At 38.9% G+C, this 18565-nt stretch overlaps 1 protein-coding gene across 3 annotated transcripts in view; it reads left to right on the forward strand.

Moving 5' to 3' along the window:
• The window catches only part of hmcn1 (hemicentin 1), a 140940-nt gene that overhangs the window by 73143 nt on the left and 49232 nt on the right, over positions 1–18565 (forward strand). For all 3 annotated transcript variants that reach the window (XM_017718046.2, XM_017718045.2, XM_017718047.2), the window contains exons 28-42: positions 430–577; positions 760–886; positions 983–1137; positions 2804–3082; positions 3775–4056; positions 6001–6109; positions 7079–7248; positions 7511–7665; positions 9903–10026; positions 10658–10759; positions 10853–11029; positions 11548–11699; positions 11968–12091; positions 16290–16465; positions 17660–17756. In XM_017718046.2, coding sequence (XP_017573535.2) covers positions 430–577; positions 760–886; positions 983–1137; positions 2804–3082; positions 3775–4056; positions 6001–6109; positions 7079–7248; positions 7511–7665; positions 9903–10026; positions 10658–10759; positions 10853–11029; positions 11548–11699; positions 11968–12091; positions 16290–16465; positions 17660–17756 — 2377 coding nt within the window. The remainder of the gene's footprint in view (positions 1–429; positions 578–759; positions 887–982; positions 1138–2803; positions 3083–3774; positions 4057–6000; positions 6110–7078; positions 7249–7510; positions 7666–9902; positions 10027–10657; positions 10760–10852; positions 11030–11547; positions 11700–11967; positions 12092–16289; positions 16466–17659; positions 17757–18565) is intronic.

Genomic DNA, 18565 nt, shown 5'->3' on the forward strand with positions numbered 1-18565 from the left:
AATAAATTTTACTTTACTAGTAAAGTAGAAAATAACTTATTACCCAGTAGCCTATTAACTAGTAAATAATATTCATTTAATACTTTATGTTGTACTGATTAGTGTCCTTGTGTTAAAAAGTCTCTCTTTTGCCAATATTCGTTATAGTGAGGCCAGCAACACATAGATAATAACAATCATTATTAATTAGTGTTCGTAAAAAGCGCAACCTGATGCCATGTTTGCATTAACATTAACTCCAACATTACTCTCAGAATGCCCAGCAAACTCTAGACTGTGTAATTACCACAGATCCTTTTCATTACTTGGCATGACCAAACATTTGCAGCTTAACTGAACACAGAGAACGCAGATGCTGTACTAGTAAGTCCAAGAGCAAACATATTGTCTTGATCATGCAAGAGTGATTTTGTGCTATGCTTCGGTCAGGTGGTTGCTAGCAGTAATGTGCAGATCCTGCAAAGAGGAAAGACTCTGAGGCTGTTGAAGGCTGCTACAGCTGATGCAGGCCACTACAGCTGCAAGGCCATCAACATAGCAGGAAGCACTGAGAAGGACTTCTATCTGGATGTGTTGGGTGAGTCTGTATAGTATAACAGGTGCAAATGATAGCGATCTATAATGAATAATCTATAATCAGTATACTTAATTATCTAATCTACATACAAGTCTGTAAAAAGGCCTATGATTAAACCCACTGAAAATGTTATAACATTGCTTTCCATCAATCGTTTGTTTTTAACCTGCTCTCTTTGCTAGTTCCTCCTACTATCATTGGAAGTGGCGGGTCACGTGATCTCTCTGCTATTCTCAATCAGGAGATCAGCTTGGAGTGCAGGGTCAAAGGCGTGCCTTTTCCCACAGTTCAGTGGTACAAAGACAGGAAGTGAGTCAACCCATCAAACCTCAAAAAAGCTGTTATTACCTTGTCCAGGCCAAAAACGTCATTGTGAAACTGAAACTCACACTCACTCTGTTTCAGGCCAGTGTTTTTGGGAGACCCAAACATTGAAGTGTCAGACCGAGGCCAGGTGTTAAAAATAAAGAGCGCCCGTCTGGGAGACCAGGCCCGATACCAGTGCAGTGTGACTAACTCCGCTGGAAAACAGTCCAAAGACTTCAACCTCAGTATCTATGGTGTGTGTTCGTCTGTGGCCCGATACAAAACTAAACCTTGCCTTAGATAAAACTCACATACCTATTTAATATTCTACTTAATCTGTGTTTCACCCAAAAATGCTAACATGGATAACGCTGAACAGGGGTGGGAGCAAATGGTGAGTGAGGTGTTCAAGAGCTGGACAGAAGTTCATATATATTAGATTAAAGGAGAATTTAAAATGTAATCATTTACATGTCAACAAACTCATCTGAGTGATTTGTTGTGAAATGGTGCATTGTAGATGAACTTACAGGCTCAGATTTTTTTCCAGTGGTGGTGACAGAAACCAGGGACAACACAAATATAGCTATTACGTTTACAGCATTTGGCAGACACGCTTATCCAGAGCGGCTTACAATTTTACATAGGTAGGCAAAGGTAGTATTAGGAGTCTTGCCCAAAGACTCTTGTTGGTATAGTGTAGGGTACTTACCCAGGCAGGGATTGAACCCCAGTCCACAGTGTGGAAGGCAGAGGTGTTACCCACTACACTATACCAACCATTTACGCTCAGAAATGACCAGTGAACGTGCAGATCTCTACTGAGTTTTATTTGCAATGTAGTAGTGGTAAAATAGTAGTAGACGTTTTCTTTGGGTGCTTTTAGACTATACCTTATGTCACATCTATTATAAAGCAATGTTTCTGGCATCAGGCAGTGCATTTCTAATTATTTTGTGTTATAGTTCCCTGTGAGGTAGCTTTTCCAGACAATAAATGCTTTGGATGTTGTTCCTTTCATACCATTGTGAACAGTTCTGGCTTAGTAAGTTTCTTTGGAACAGGGAATTTCACATCAAACCACTCAGAATGACTTTGTCTCTTCTTACTGAGTTAATTATGTAGAAATGTTGAAAAATTGGTGAAATTTCTCTATTTTCTCAATGAAAGTAACAGAAAAACCCACCAATCCACCAACGTTGTAAATAACTTCAATTTTATTAATGAGTTGAACAGAATTGTGAGAAAATATGTCACTCTTGGCCCTCTGGAAGTCCTTAATATGTGATTGACTGCAAATATGAGCCATAATCCAATCAGTGGGTTTCAGCCAGTTGTGTTAAAAGAAAACAGCAACAGCAAGTCTGCGACATGGCTGTTCACTGAATTAGTCACTTTACAACTGCTACATAGTAAAATATATGTTTATGTCTGTTACAAGCTTCATATAAAGCTTCATATAAAGCTTCAAATGTGAACCATGTTTGGGGCACAAAATCAGCATTTCTAGAGGTGTTGTTTTGGGTTTTGACATACAGTCATGGTATAATAGTTCTGGGTTCACCACTGCTGAATGAACTATAGTAGGGCTCAGTTAACATGATTGTGTTTATCTAATATTAACAGTTTAAAGTTTCAACTGCTTCACACACTCTGGTTAGTGTTTACTTGTGTCCCATTATGAAATGGTTACCTTAGAAAAAAAGTAGAAAAATGGAGGATGGACACTTGTTTTGGCGAAAAAGTAGCTTCACTTCACCAAAGAATCCTTCCAATGGCAATAAATGGAAGTTAGTGGGGCTCCGTTTGCATTATCTTAGCAAAATGCTAACTGCTTGAGTTCATAGGTCAGTTGTTTAATGTTTTGATGTGAATCATAGTGTCATTCTGGTTGTGTCTTCTATTTGGTCCTGCTCTTAGTTCCGCCCAGTATAAAGGGAGGGAATGTGACCTCTGAGGTGACAGCTCTTCTGGATAACTTGGTTACTCTGGAGTGTGAGGCTCGCGGTGTGCCCCTCCCCGCTATTACCTGGTATAAGAATGGCGAGGCGATCCTGTCTAGCAGACAAGCCCAGTATGTGGAGCGTGGTCAGTACCTGAAGATCCCCCGGGTGCAGGTGTCTGATGCTGGCCGCTACACTTGCAAGGTGACTAGTGTGGCTGGCACAGCTGAAAAGGCTTATGAGCTAGACGTTTATGGTGAGCTCATTCTTCTTTCTCTGCTGCTGATTCATGTTCTTGCCTGACTGTTTGATCTTCACTTTTGCTCTGTTTCCCTAACCTGCTGCTTACCCTCCTTCTTTGTTATTTTACTGTTGTGAAAATGTTGGAAAAAGAAGCATTTGCTTTTCAAACAAGTATTAAAAGACTACTCCACACTATAGTATAATATACTATAGCATACTATTGTAACTGATGATCAAATTGAAACTGAGAATTTTGGAATCACTAGTCATATATTAGTAGTTTTTTGGTCATAACTTTTACAGAGTATATTTAAATGATATGAAGCAACAGCATTTTAGATGTTCAACCACAAGAAGTTGTTAAATAATAAATAATGTATTATGATTATCTACTTATGGTAATTTCTCATCACAGTATTAAAATTCAGTCATATATGAGATGTTCTGATGCAGTAAAATTCAATCACGTAAGAGAATTACATTTTCTAATAATCGGTGCCTCTGTTCATTCATTCTAGGCACATCAAAAACTTTTTCTTAAACTTTCTAAAAACTTATTCAAACTGTGTATTTACACAGTACTAGCATTGTTTTTGGATCGTTTTATATATGTGTCTGGAAATAAATGTGTTTCATATTATTGAAAACATTCTTTTCAAACTTGTGATTGATACCGTATCCCTAAGAGTCACTTTTCTCTTAAAGTTCCCCCTTCCATCACTGGAGATTCTGACAGCCCTGTGGAGAAGAAGGTTGTGGTCAATAAAGCTCTGACGCTGGAGTGTGAGGCGGGAGGTCACCCTATACCCTCCCTCACATGGCTGAAGGATGGTTCTCCCGTGAAAGCCGGGGAAAACCTACAGGTTCTAGAACAGGGCCGAAAGATCCAGATCATGAATGCTGTACCCTCTGACGCTGGCCGATATGTCTGTGTAGCTACAAGCCCTGCAGGGGAGATGGAGATCAAGTATGACGTCAACGTTTTAGGTAAATTTGATTCAGCGGTGAGTTTCCACAATAAAGGAGAGTAGTATAAACCCATACTCAAGTATCAGTGTTATTACTTCTTTTAAATAATGACTCAAGTAGAAGTATCGTTCCCAAAAACACATTCAGTTGAAAGACAGATAAGTACTTAGTTCTTAACGCTGTGAAACCTGAATGCCTAGTCGGAAACTGAAGTCAACGCCAATCTTCCATAACTGTACTTTTCTTCATGGACCTAATTAGTCAATGTCACTGTGATAAATTCTATTTCTCCTATGTCCCCAGTTCAACCCACTTCCCCTTCATCTGATTAATTTCTTTGACATGCTTTATGACTCCTCCTGCAGAACTATCTCTACAAGCCTGGCGTCCCAACAAACTGTTAGTGCTTTGGCACTAGGCACTTTAGACATTTTCATTTTCCATGTGAATCAGAGCGTAATTCTGATGTCCTGCTTTTGCTTATTTGAGCCAGAGAAAACGTTGTCCGCACCCCATGCATTGATCATCTGAGCATCTGGATGCCGCAACGTTCCTAATACATCTGCTCCACAGGCCTCAGGCCATCAGTCAGTTCAGATTGTGTAGCGTTAGTGGAATGTGATTGCAGGAAATCAGATGCAAAGTGTGGTTTATGAGGTACAGAACTGATTTAAAACAAATTAAGTAAATGTAGAAAAGAGGGGATAAAAACAGAAAGATTGATGGGACAAGCCTGACCACATGCCATTGTATGAACTCCTGGCATGCATCAACGTTGTGATTTTATTTGTTTGTGGTTTAAACTAAATGAAAAGAAACTATTCATTCAAAGGGTTTTACTATGCACGCATTTAGAGGCTGAGATTAAATCTAATGGAAAGGATTACAACTGTACACTGCTCAGTAAGATTCTTACAGTTTTAAGACCCACTAACTTCATTAAATACAGTACTGTGCAAAACTCACCCTAAAACCCTAACCCTAACCCTATTTGTTGAATTACCTGTCAGTACAGCCAGTCTGTAAAATTATTTATTTTTCAGTGTCAAAAAAGACAAACATATATTTAACAGAAAATTACACATAAGCCTCAACTACTTATATAAAATCCTTTTTTAGCATTTAATGTGTCAATTCTTGGCCTTTACAACTTCCATTCTTTTTTTTGGGAGACTTGCTTTCAGTTTTTCAAAGAAATCTGCAGGGAAGTTTCTACACACATCCAAAGATCAATCTTAGAACTTTGTTACATTTTTTATTTAAATTCTATTTAAACGTTTTTTTTTTTTTTACTTTACCTTTCGAAATACAAGTGGATTATCTTATAGTGAATCTCGTCTGAAAATGCTCCATTAGCCATTTTGGATTCACATGAAAAACATTTTCAAGGCATCTAAGGAGATTGATGGTGAATGTGAGTGAGTATCAATGTCATTAACACCTTTCGGAACTGTAACCTGTTGGTTTGATGGAAGGGTGGAAGGATGGAGGGGTTAAAGTGGTAGTAGGGTGCCCAAAAGTAAAGAATAGACAAGTTAACCCTTTAAAATCCCAGTCTTTTTACTCACTAAGCCTTATTCAATAACTACGTTCTTCTGTGGGACCTCTGTGCAAACTGGTTGAGGTATTCCTAGGTTATAGAAGTGTGCAGTAAAATGTGTATTAACCCCTTTTAAGGGATGAAATACAGATTTGATATTATGTTTTGTTGTTGGTGCCATTTGACTGAACAAGGGTTGTGTCTGACTTCTGTTACTCTATTGTTTTTTTGTTATTTTTTGTAAGTATTGGGATACTGCATATATTTAAAGATGTGTGTGCTATATATATCATGAAGTTGTTGGGCATTATTTTGTTTGTGATTGAGCAACCGCAGTTATTATTCTTTTGTTTTCATATTAGTGAGTGAGTGAATATAATGTGAAGTGTCCTGACTCCTTCATACGTATTGTCTGTGTTCAGTGCCACCCACTGTAGATGGTGCAGACGAGAACACAGATGCTACAGTCGTCATCAATAGCCTTTTAGAACTGGAGTGTCATGCCACAGGCACACCTACACCCACCATCACGTGAGGAGCTTTTTCATTAGCCCATATATATATAAAGCACCTTATGTTTTGGCTATGTGTATGTAATTTAATGTGTTAGGCCTGTTTCACACATATTAACTTGCCTTTCATTTCAGTTCCCTGTTTAACACAACCCGTGCAAGCAGTGCAGCAGTGTGTTCCAGAAGTAGAAAGAGGAAGCAAGAGAATAAGCATCAAGTCATGTATATATGTGTATATATATATATATATATATATATATATATATATATATATATATATATATATATATATATATATATATATATGGTCTTTTCGGAATAATAAATAATGCAATAATTATATGTAATACGCATTATGTATAGAACATGATAAGCATTTATTAATTTGGAAGACTATTTGCACATTTGCAAGAATTTCCAATATAAGTCCACTGTACCATTCTGCACCACTATGGGCATGATGTGCTAAGCCTTTTGTGCCACTTTCAGGTGTTCGTCTTATGTACGAACTGGAGCACTGGTGCATCACAAAATATGTAGTCATACAGCTTTTTAATACCGCACCTAACAAGTGAGCAGTCTGTGGACGGAGCTGCTCACAGTTTGCATGAAAAGCTACAGTCTTAGTAAGTTGAATGTTACCTTCAGGCCTTTGTACATGTCGTGGTTGCATAAAGGCACATTTTGCACTGCACCTGTGCTCATATGTACATTTGGCCCTGAATGTGTGTTGTAGGTCACACTGCTGTATTGTTCATGTAACACAGAAGTAATATGTTTGAAACATACCTTAACTTCATGTTGGCCTGTTTTTCTGGCCCCCTCTCAGGTCCTCTCTCATTCTCAGCGACTGCAGACACCAGCTTCTTGTGCATGGATAAATGATGCTGGATTACAGAGCCAAACCAATTTCCTTCAGACTGTGCAATATACAAACCATTTTTCTTCTACTTTCTTTTTCTAATTTCCTCTTTCTGTCTGTCTGTAGGTGGCTGAAGGATGGAAAACCTGTGAGGCAAGGCGAAGGGGTGAGGATAACGGCTAACGGCCGTCGTCTGATCATCTCACGTGCTCAGGTCTCAGACACGGCGCTATTCCAGTGTGTCGCCACAAATGAAGCAGGAGAACAGGAGAGAGGCTTTAAAGTAGCAGTACATGGTAATAGAGAAAAGCCATTTTTACATGAAATCAGCTGTTTAATGCTATATGCAGTTTTAATCTGTTTGTAAACTTGTTTCTGATGTTACCTAACTGCTTTCAAGCGGGAAATTCTAAACAAGCGGTAATTATGCTTTGCAGTCATATTTTCATTAGTCCTTTCATCAGACATTATTACTACATAATCTGCATTTCATCTGTAGAGTGCAAAGTATGAAGGTTCTCAATTGCTGTAATACCATTGATTTATTGTCTCTTGCAGTCCCTCCAACAATTCGATCTACTGGTCCTGCTGAACGCTCAGTGATCCTTCACAATTCCATGAGTCTTCAGTGCGTGGCCAGTGGTGTTCCAGCTCCCAGTATCACCTGGCTCAAAGATGGACGCCCCATGGACACCTCGCAGGGCTTAGTTAAGGTCAGTCCCTACACTGTAGCTGGTGTACAGTTACTGACTGTAGCTTATATATGTTGATGCACAACTTGTCTAAGCCACCCTGTAGCCCTTTGTCGGTGGTCAGCTTCTGATCACAGAGCTGGTCTTGGCTGGATAGTTTTGAATGGTGGATCACTTTCAACCTAGAAGTGACAATGAAGTGTAAAAAAATGTAATCAAACCAGCTCCGTACACACTACCATGTCAATGTCGCTGCTGTGCTGAGACCTAGTCAACAGATCAATGGCCAGTGACCAACAGACTATGGGGCAGCTTTATTGTGTGTGACAAAAGATGTGTTGTTGTAAATTTAAAAAGTAAGCAACCCGGCTGTCCTAAAATTTCAAGTTTATTAAAATATTACGTTCACAGAGCAACTCTTTATATATCACATTCTGTTAAGCTCCATAAAATCAAACTTTTAAGGAAGTTGTTTTCTCACTTTTAAGTTTAAACACTATTTATTACATCGGTGTATCATGTTTCTATTAAAGTGGATGGTAGGTGGATAATATAATCATGATTAAGCTCTGCTCTCAGCACTATTATTGCTGGCATTCTCCTAGATAAATGTCCCCCTCCTGTCTGCTACAGGATCCATGACTTCCTGTTTGACAGAACACAGTACATCAGGGTGAATGACTGTATTTCAGACTCCCTCTGACTCGTCATTGGCGCTCCACACGGCTGTGTGCTCAGTCCTTTGCTCCTGTCTCTCTGCTTTAATGATTGTACTTATAACAGCTTAATGATATTACCCCAGTTGATCTCAACACATACGCTAATGAGAACGTAAGCAATCAAATGAGTTACAAACGTTGTACAAATTCTTGGGCACTACTAAACAGCAGGATCTCAAGTGGGACAGAAACTCCATCACAGTTACACACAAGGCTCAGCAGTGCCTCCATTTTCTGTGACAGCTCAAAAAATGTGGGTTGCCTCATGCCAAGCTGGTCATTCATCTGCTTGGACCCACCACTCAGATGCACAAGTGGCCTGTCAATGCAGTGGTCATATATAAGAGAAGAATAGTTTGTAAACTGAAGTCCTGCAAATCAAATGTTATAGTTTTAAATTGTATTACACATTTTAAAGTAATTTACTGCTATGGCTTTTTAAACAGCTTAGTCTGCTATTTTGGGTTTGAAAAGAAAAATGTATCATGCATAGCCACCAATGCTTCAGGAAAGGCTAAACACATTTGCCTTAGCGTGCATGGTATGAGACTCTGTGAAGCCCACATTGCCCATCAGAAGTTTGGAAATGCATATTGTAGTGCTTTTAATGGTGTTCAGATGTTGTCTTTGAGAAAAAAACTGAAATGAATGAGTGGTTAACCAACCGACTTGGGGATACATTTTTCCTTCTCATGAGGGGAATGATGAGGCCAAGTGGATGAAGGTTTGTTGACATCAGTATTGCAATGGTCAGTTTGTCTGATTTGTCTCTGTGTCTTTGCATACCAAGCGAGAGCTAAAATGGATTGTTTAGTGTGCAGAGAAAATCATTGGCTGTCAGCTCTCCATCTTCAAATGAGGAAGAGGGTGGGTAAAAACATCCCTCACTGCGTTCTAGGACATTTCCCTTTCAGCGGAGAGCCCTAGAGATTCAGACCAACTGGCACTTTCACAGCTTCTTTCTGCAGGCTATGATCCTTTTTCACATCCCTTTGCTGTAATCAGTTGCACTTATGCACATATTGAAAATGGATGAAATATAGAGCCACTGCTCAAATCTGCAGCTGTATATTGCATATTGCATGCGCAGTCATATGCAAGAATTTGAACACCCCTGATAAAATGATGTTTTGTTGATTTTCTAATAATAAGTTAACACTTGCTCGACAGGGATGACACTGAAATATAATGAAAAATTTTAACGCACAATCTTTTTATTGGCTAAGTTTAAAATATTGGGGAAACATAAAATATAGTTGTGAAACTCATTTTCACTTAAAGTGTCAGCAGTGCATGCCATTTGACTAGAGGCACCCAGACTTTTGCATATGTGTACCTTTTACTTATATGATTAATTTATTCATTTTGTTTTATAAATATTTTTAAACAGATTTTTCTAATGGAAGTGATGTTGACACATGCACCAAGAGAAATTCCTTGCACATCTTGTACTTGGCAAATAAAAAATGCTGAGCCTTATTCTGGTATATGCTTTAGTCTATAGATGTGTGTTGAATAATTTTTTTTCTGGATATTTAGCTGGAGTCTGCTGGCAGAGTTCTGCAAATTAAGGAGGCCAGATTGGAGGATGCTGGAAAATACACTTGCGTAGCCACGAATGCGGCAGGAGAGGCCCAGCAGCACATTCGCCTTAGTGTTCATGGTATGAGATGCGTTATAAAGCCCACACTGCCCATCAGAAGTTTCTATACCTATCATAATGCTTTTAATGCTGTTTAAATGTCGCCATTGTTATACCACTACTGCTGGCGTCACAAAAACGGGATAAAGTTTCTTGTCTTTCCCTTTATTTCCAAGGTACTAAGTTTGTCACCATTTTGGAGACAATGCACTGTATAGAATAGACATTCTGTTGTTTATGTTTCCAGTTTTAACACACCAGTATGTTATTGTCATGTGCATTACTCCTCCCACCTTCTGGCCCTAGTCTCATTAGCACATAACCTGTATACAGTAATATTGTTTCTTCAAATTTTGATCAAAATATCAAGAAAATATTGAATTTTAAATACCCACTTTGGTGAATTGAGTATCTCTCTGTGCTCAGACTTTTCAATATGTGACTTTTACACTTTTGACACTTTGAAAAGCATGAAGCAGTATAAGTGAAACATTAGTAAATAAGTGTGTTATGTTAACAAAGTCTGCATATATTTTTCTTGTTTAACTGAAAAGTACCTGAACATTAATTTTGGAAGCTTCAAAAGAAGGCAAGTGTACATAGCCCTGAGATGAGCCACTGCACATTACCTTACCTGTTTCCTGTTCCACAGAGCCTCCCAGCATCCAGTTCGCTGGAGACACTGTCAATCAAACTATCTTGGCCGGATACCAAATCCAGCTGGAGTGTAAAGCCTCAGGGCGTCCTGTGCCAGGTAAATAGATTCACTGGCATTGGTTATTACTGCTGGTTGGCAATTGAAGGCTAGAACATCACTGAGATACTGGGGTTGTTCTGCTGGTTGCAGCTATCACCTGGTATAAGGATGGTCGGCCACTGACTAGTGCAGCAGGGGTGAGCATTCTGAACCGAGGACAGGTGCTGGAGATTGACCGGGCACAGGTGTCCGACGCTGGACTCTACAAGTGTGTGGCTGTGAGCGTGGCCGGCAAAGCAGAACTTACACACAGCCTGCAGGTGTATGGTGAGAATTTTGATGTCTGTGAGGGTGCATGGTGGGTTCATTAAACCTTATAAGTCAAGTAACAAAAGTCACTGAGTTATTTACCTCTCATAGCTGATTGAAACAAGCAGAGAAATTGAAAGGGCAGCTTGTGAACTATCAGTCAATAATACATTTGTGTTTGAAAGTAGCAGAAGAGATTTTATTATGGTTTAAATGTGTTATTGCATAAGATAGTATAATGTTACTGAGTAATTTATTATGTAATTACATCATTATATTTAAATAGCATTGCAAGGGCACCTAAACATATGTGGTGTCTGGCTTCATTTGATGCACATGCTAATTTTTGTCTGTGCTAGCTTGGGAAAATCTTGTGAGTGTGGTGAAATCTAGCAGAAATGGACTAAACTGGGGAGATATCTGGGTATAAAAATACTATAGCACAACATTTGAATAACACAAAAAAACCTATAGACTAGATTTCTTCTAGATGTTATGCTAGATCTCTATTCAGTCTCTCTTTCTCTCGCTCTCAGTCCCACCCTCCATCTCCAGTAAAGGGGGAATGGTGACAGTGGTGGTGAATGACCCAGCTAGGCTGGAGTGCGAGGCATCAGGTCTCCCTGTGCCCAGCCTCACCTGGCTAAAAGAAGGCAGTCCTGTCTCCAGCTCCTCCAATGGCATCCAGGTAACAATCTGAAAACCACTGCCTGCTCTTGTGCACCCTCCTGACTAATCTTATGAAAGGCTTAATAACTTGCTGAGTATTTTGTTCTGTGTGGGGAACATTTTTGATGATGCGCTCACCATCATCAACTTTATTAGAAAGCACCTTGTCTTGGCCAAATGATGAGCTCCATCTCCTTTACATATCCAATATAAAGTGTTCACTTACAGTTACAGCTTGTTTGTCATCCTCGCTTTACAGTATGGATTGTGTGTGTTTGTGCATGTAGGTACTGGCTGGAGGTAGGGTGCTATCCTTCAGCAGTGCTCAGGTCAGTGATACAGGGCGTTATGCCTGCGTGGCGGTTAATGCTGGTGGAGAGCAGCAACGAGAGTATGACCTGCGTGTTTATGGTGAGGTGCCTCCTCAAATTCAGCATTACACTACAACATACACTACAGAACCTTTAAACTAAATAAAATATCAAGGAGATTTGGTAACTCAAACTTTCTCAAACTATTGTAGATTTTGTGGGTTCTAAAAAATTGGGATTAACATACAAAGGGTTGCATTTATTAAAAGAGTTGCTAGTTACTCACAGTCTATCTGATTTATATCTGATTCTGATTTAAATTGCAACTCATTATGCTGAAATAATGAATTCTTTTCAGAATATTGACTAAGTCAAATCAATGACTAGGTCAAAAAAATAGTTATTACTCATTGAGTAATTATATAGATTGTATAAACATTAAGTAAAAAACTGGGCTGTGTCATCAGAAGATCATGAGTTTGATCCCAAGTGGTTGTACAGTCATCTATGGCCAAGAGTCCTATAGAGCATTGCTGTCTCTGGGTGGGTAGGATGGCCCTTCATCTCAGTCATCCCTCAGCACAATGCTAGCCAATGCAGGCGTCTGTCTGCTGATGTAAGAGAATTGGCAGTTCGTTTTCTACTCCAGAGCTTTTCAGTGATGTTCCAATGGCTGCCTTCACATCCTAGCACTGGTAGCTTTGTGTTTTTGGCGGGGTTGCTAGCAAGTGGGTGAAATTGGACGCTACTAAATGGCAGAAGATGAATAAATTAATACAAACGAGTTTTCATTTTGACATTGTGTTAAAAGACATGCTTGTTTTTGGCTGGGTTGATCTGAACTTGAGTTTCATGCTAGATAGGCTAAATGCATGGAAGTCATTCGACATTGTGAAATTCCTGTTTATTTTCACTGAGCACGTCCTGGTCATTCGGGAACTGTATGATTTTGAGCTTGTGGTGATCACACCCTCTTAACTGCATGCAGTGCATCAAAAGATAACATTTCTGTCACAGCACACTCAGAAGTAAAGAGTAGCTTTAGTAATGCAGGGCTTGGACATTTAAAAGATCTCCAGTGTGTCCTTTCAACAATTGTTTGGAAAAAGAAAACTGTCAGATCATTATTTAGGAAAAACCTGCTTCAGAGACACTTTGATAGGTGTTATAAAATATACCCAACATATAACTTTAAAACAACAGAATTATGGTTTTAGCCTTTTTATTCCCTTTATCAAATTAAAATAATGTGACAAAACAGGCTTTAACTTTTTGTTTTTAAATATTGAGAAAACCTCTGACAAACCGTGGCAGCTGTGTAACCACCAAAATGTTTTCACATGTTGAACAGCACACAGTCAGTATTTACTGTCAGCCTTGCTAAATCACAAAAGATGTTTCATCATAATCATTTCCTCCAAGAAGTTTGCACTTTGAGAGGGAAACATCTGTAAATGCATAGGCAGTTGTGTTTTTTTTTCCATGTGACACTTTTTTGAGAAATTTGAAAATGTCTTTTTATGCAGGTAAAAAAATATTTGTGATTTTTTTACAGTAAAACCAGTAGTTGAGAACAATTATGTTTGATAGCCTTTGCAAATATTAGCCTTTGCATTACTATTCAACATACTGACACCTGATTTCAGTGGAGAGAAGTAACCATTATAGAGCATTCACACATTTTGCACATAACTGCACTTGATGGAAACATGATTACTTCACATTTTCTTTTATGCAGTTTTTGGAAATTTCCTGAAGATTTGCAAAATGTGTGAATGGAAACCCAGCTAATGAAGCAAAAGTGTAAAAGAATGTGTGCTGCTGTTTAGTAAATTACAACATTGAATTTTAATGCCAAAATAGGGTTTGCAATTGTGCAAATTGTGCCGTCACTAAACAACTAGGGATCACGTACAGCCCTACTTGAAACTTGTTGAACCAAACTGAACACACCAAGCTCACAAGGTTACACAGAGCACGTCAGCTCAACTTAACATTATAACATAAGTGATCACACAGTGTTTCTTGAGTTAATTCAACTTGAAGACACTGGGGTTTATCCAACTCAAACTTCTTAGTTTAACTAAATGTTCTCCTAACTCCGTTTTCTAGTTAGGTGTCTCATTTGGGTAAATAATATAGAAATAGTTGTTACTCAGATTTCATGCTAGCTAAAACTCAGTCCTGTCAGACATTTTCTGTTCTTGGCTATTGCATTGCTGGGGTTCAAACTCACCCTGTTGGGGTGATAGCTTAGTCCGTTGCATCATTCAGGAGCCCGTGAAGTTATTTAGATTTTGTTTAGAAAATATTTTGTTATAACTTTGTAAAGTTGGACGCATAAGGTGCAGTAATTAATAATCCTAACATCAGGAGATTGTGAGAATTAAGCCTGGCAAAGAAGAGAAACAATCTGATGGGACTGGATGATGTTTGAGTTGGTTAAACTCAGTGTTGTCAATATGTAATCAGTCTGCGTATAATTTTATTTACTCATTCCCAGTCCCAAGTTGACCAACATTAACTACCATATTACACCCACATTCCAAAAAGTCAAACTGACCTGAAACTCGCTTAGAAGGCAAGAAATTAAAATCTCAGCTTCTGAATTTTCTATGCTTTCTGTCAACTCTAAATGTTCCAAAATTTGCAGACTAGGACCTGATAGACTCTGCCTCATTACAGTTAGAAGAAAGGTAGAAATCAAGTAATGTCTTCTTTGAGTCTTTCCATTTTAATTCTCTGCTCAGCATTGGTAGTTAAACACAAAACAGATGTTGCAGAATGAGAACGCCTGTTCGTATTTAACACTAATAAGAAACATCTCAAATTCATTTTGGCTTGAAAGGTGATTGCCATTTCCTATTTAGCAATGACAGCATAGCCAAACCTTTTGTGTGTAAACCTTCAACATGCAATCTTTCTTAAGGAAAATCTTTCAACACTGTGGCTTTCATCTTGAATGACTGGTCTTTAAATATGGTAATAAAAATTCAGTTCCTCATAAGCTTTCTTTTTATGGTGCAATCAAGAGAAACATTACTGAAATACAGGCTTGTTTGTAAAGGTTCTCATGAACATTACAAAGTGCTTCTACTCTTTGTAAGATGAAGGTAATCGCCTGCTAGCTCATGTTTTTCTGGAGACGCGGCCAAGAGGCCAGAATGATAAAAGAGCAGAGACAGAACTTTCGGCTCCTGAAACGCACTTGAGGGAACAGCTTATTGAAAGAATAACATAGTTTTAAGACCGGTGTCATTTGGAAGCTATATTCAAAATGAAAAGTCATAAAGCTGTCAAAACATGTGCTTTGCTTTTGAACTATGCTTTTTTTTTTACATGTTTCAGCTGTTATATTTCACAGTTTATTTTTGGTTGCAACATATGTAACAAATGACTGACTGGCAATCAGTTCTGAATTATTTCTGTTCTGTTTTCTTGTCATTGTTTAGTTGTTTGCAAAACTCAAACACCCCAGTCAAATTACATGTTTTGTTGATTTTCAAAGTGAAAATAGGTTAACACATCCTCTTCAGGGAATAGAGTTAAATATGGCATTTTCTGCTGAGTTTAACATATTGCGAAAAACATTCACCATAAAATAAAAATTGTGCCGTAACTTTTTCATTGGCCATATTTTACATTTTATTTTTTCCAATATGTCAAATTTAGTAAATAAACAGTAATTGTACTTTAAAATATTATATGGAGTATGCTCTTTGTAGAGGATGTGTACTTATTTTTGCTTAGAAAATCAACAAAACATGTCATTTGACCAGGGACGCCCAAACTATTACATACAACTGTACATTCACCATGAAAACACCTAACACCATACAATTTTATGAGGTCTGCCTACCTCATAGGTCCAATATATGCGTACAATTACAAACAAACCAATCTTCACAAATCATGCACAAATTCCCTACTCTGCTAAAGCACCCCTTTATCTCATTCATCATTGGTCAGTTTCTGCCCACAGGAACACTGTTGGGCAGCATTGTCAACACAGCAGTGACACTAACATGGTAGTGGCATGGTAGCATGTGTGGTGCTGGTACAGCAGTGTTGCTGTGGACAGCTAACTGATCATTGACGAAATGCTAGAAGATACCTAACAAAAAATTCTGCATCATCAGCTGGGCTACAGTCTTAACCGTAAACTGGACCTACATGATAGAGACCTAGTAAAATATTAAGTCATACAGTGGTAAATAGGAGGTAAGGAAGTGGAGCAGTGTAACAGGACTGTACTGAAGTCAGTGCACCACTTTCATGGCATGCTAATGCTATTTCAGTGCCGCCCAACATCATGGGTGAGGAGGTGAACAGCACAGTTCTGATTGGCCAATCGGTGGAGCTACGCTGTCAGAGCGATGCCATCCCCCCGCCCACTCTAAGCTGGCGTAAAGATGGACGACCGCTCTACAGGAAGCCAGGAATGACTGTATCTGAGGATGGCAGTGTACTGCAGGTGGGATTCAGCTTCCATACTTCCTTAATCCCTGCACACATCTTGGACTGTTGGATACAGTAGTATTGGACCAGTGAAGACTTTGAGGCAACATTGAGGCCATACAGGACTAAGAGTGAAAATCACTTAGCCACTTATTCACCCTGGTCAAATGACATGTTTTGTTAAATTTGTAACTGAACATGAATTATCACATCCTTTACAGGGACAATATTCCAATTTTTTATTGTTCTTTATTCTTCTCCCTGAATTGGTATAATTTTCTGCACTAAAACAATCATAATTTATTATACATGACTATTCCCAACCTCTCTTTATCCCTCAGAATTAAACCGGCTGATTTTGTCACTGCCTTTAAGATTTATATATGTAAATGATTTACGTTCTGATTTGCTGTCCTGTATTCTGCCTCATTCCAAAAGTAGTTTGGGCTAACACTTGTCATAGCTTCAGCATGAATGAGTGGGGCTAAAATACAGTAGAATAAGCAGATATATGTAAATGTTTTAGAGCATCACAGAAATAAAGAATTCAAAACTGCCTGGTTTTGCAGCTTTTTGTGCATTAAAATGTCCAGGAGCTTTTAGAAATCAACAAAACATGTCATTTGATCAGGGACACCCAAATTATTGCATACAATAGATCCACTATATGTGTACAATTACAGACAAGCAATCAGCTGGTCAATTTCTGGCTGAGGGCAACATTTTCAACACAACACTGACATGTAGAGGCATGGTAGTGTGTGTGGTGGAGTTTACCAGGGTGCCCAAACTTTGGCATGCGATTGTATTGTGTTTACTGCATGTAAACACTAATAGTAGTATTAGTAGTATTTAGAGACTTGCAATCACACAAAAATCTAAAAAAAGACACTCACTGACCTGCCAACCCTATTGACCCATCTTGCTGATGTGCAGTCAACGAACAGTGTTGAGTGCATCACAGCTCATGGCTCATTTTGCATGGTAAACTACGCTCAATCTGGCAGTGATGTATGTAAAAACTCCAGCAACATTGCTGTGCCTGATACACTTGTACCAGCACCACACTACCATGTCAGTATCTCTGCTATGCTGAGAATGGTCCACCACCGAAGCAATATCTGGTCAGTAGTGGTCCTGTGGCCAGAAACTGACCAGTGATGATATTAAGTATATAAGCATATTTAACATTTGGGTCATTTATGTGCAGATTGTGAGTGCCCAGTTGCAAGACACAGGCAGATACACATGTGAGGCCACGAACATAGCAGGCAAGATGGAGAAGAACTACAACCTGAACGTGTGGGGTGAGTTGGGCTCACAGCTTGATAGTGATGCTGAACACTTACATACACAATCAAAGTGTTGGTATGGTTACAGGGTGTAGCTAGTGGAGATACATTGTGGACGATGATGTCAGTGGCAATGTCATGATATAGTGCTGGACAAACCTCAGCTGGTGAAAGAACCACACCTCTCCCTCTCTGTTCATCATCTTAATAGTCTATATGAGAGACAAAGAGCTGTGCTGTGTTGAGCTCTGTCTTCTGCTCCCGGTCCTGTGAGGATAAAGCTGAATAATCCTCACTCCGCCAGTTTTCGTTTCCCAAATGTTTGGGTGGGACTGACAAGATTATTTATTCCTAATCAACGCACACTCCAGAGTGTGTGTGTGTGTGAGAGAGAGAGAGAGAAAGAAAGAGATAGAGTGAATGGGTTTATAACATGATGACTAGTTAATGAAGATGAACACAGACTGAAATAAATAAACTCTCTCTCTCTCTCTCTCTCTCTCTCTCTCTCTCTCTCTTTCTTTCTCTCTCTCTCTCTCTCTCTCACTCTAATTCTCTCCCTCTCTGTATTCTTTACTCTGTCTGTTTGTCTCATGCTCCCTCACCTTTTTCTCACTCTCTCTTCTATGTGTATCTCTCTCTCTCTCTCTCTCTCTCTCTCTCTCTCTCTCTCTCTCTCTCTCTCTCTCTCCTTTTTCCAACTTTCTTGTCTCTAACCTCTCTCTTTTCTCTGTCTCGTTTCTCCCACTTTCTTGTCTCCTCTCTTTTCTCTGTCTTCTTCCTGCTTCTCTTTCCCTTTTTTCTCTCAAACTTTCTCCCTCCTG

Source organism: Pygocentrus nattereri, chromosome 4 (genome assembly GCF_015220715.1).
Source record: "Pygocentrus nattereri isolate fPygNat1 chromosome 4, fPygNat1.pri, whole genome shotgun sequence".
Lineage (NCBI taxonomy): Eukaryota > Metazoa > Chordata > Actinopteri > Characiformes > Serrasalmidae > Pygocentrus > Pygocentrus nattereri.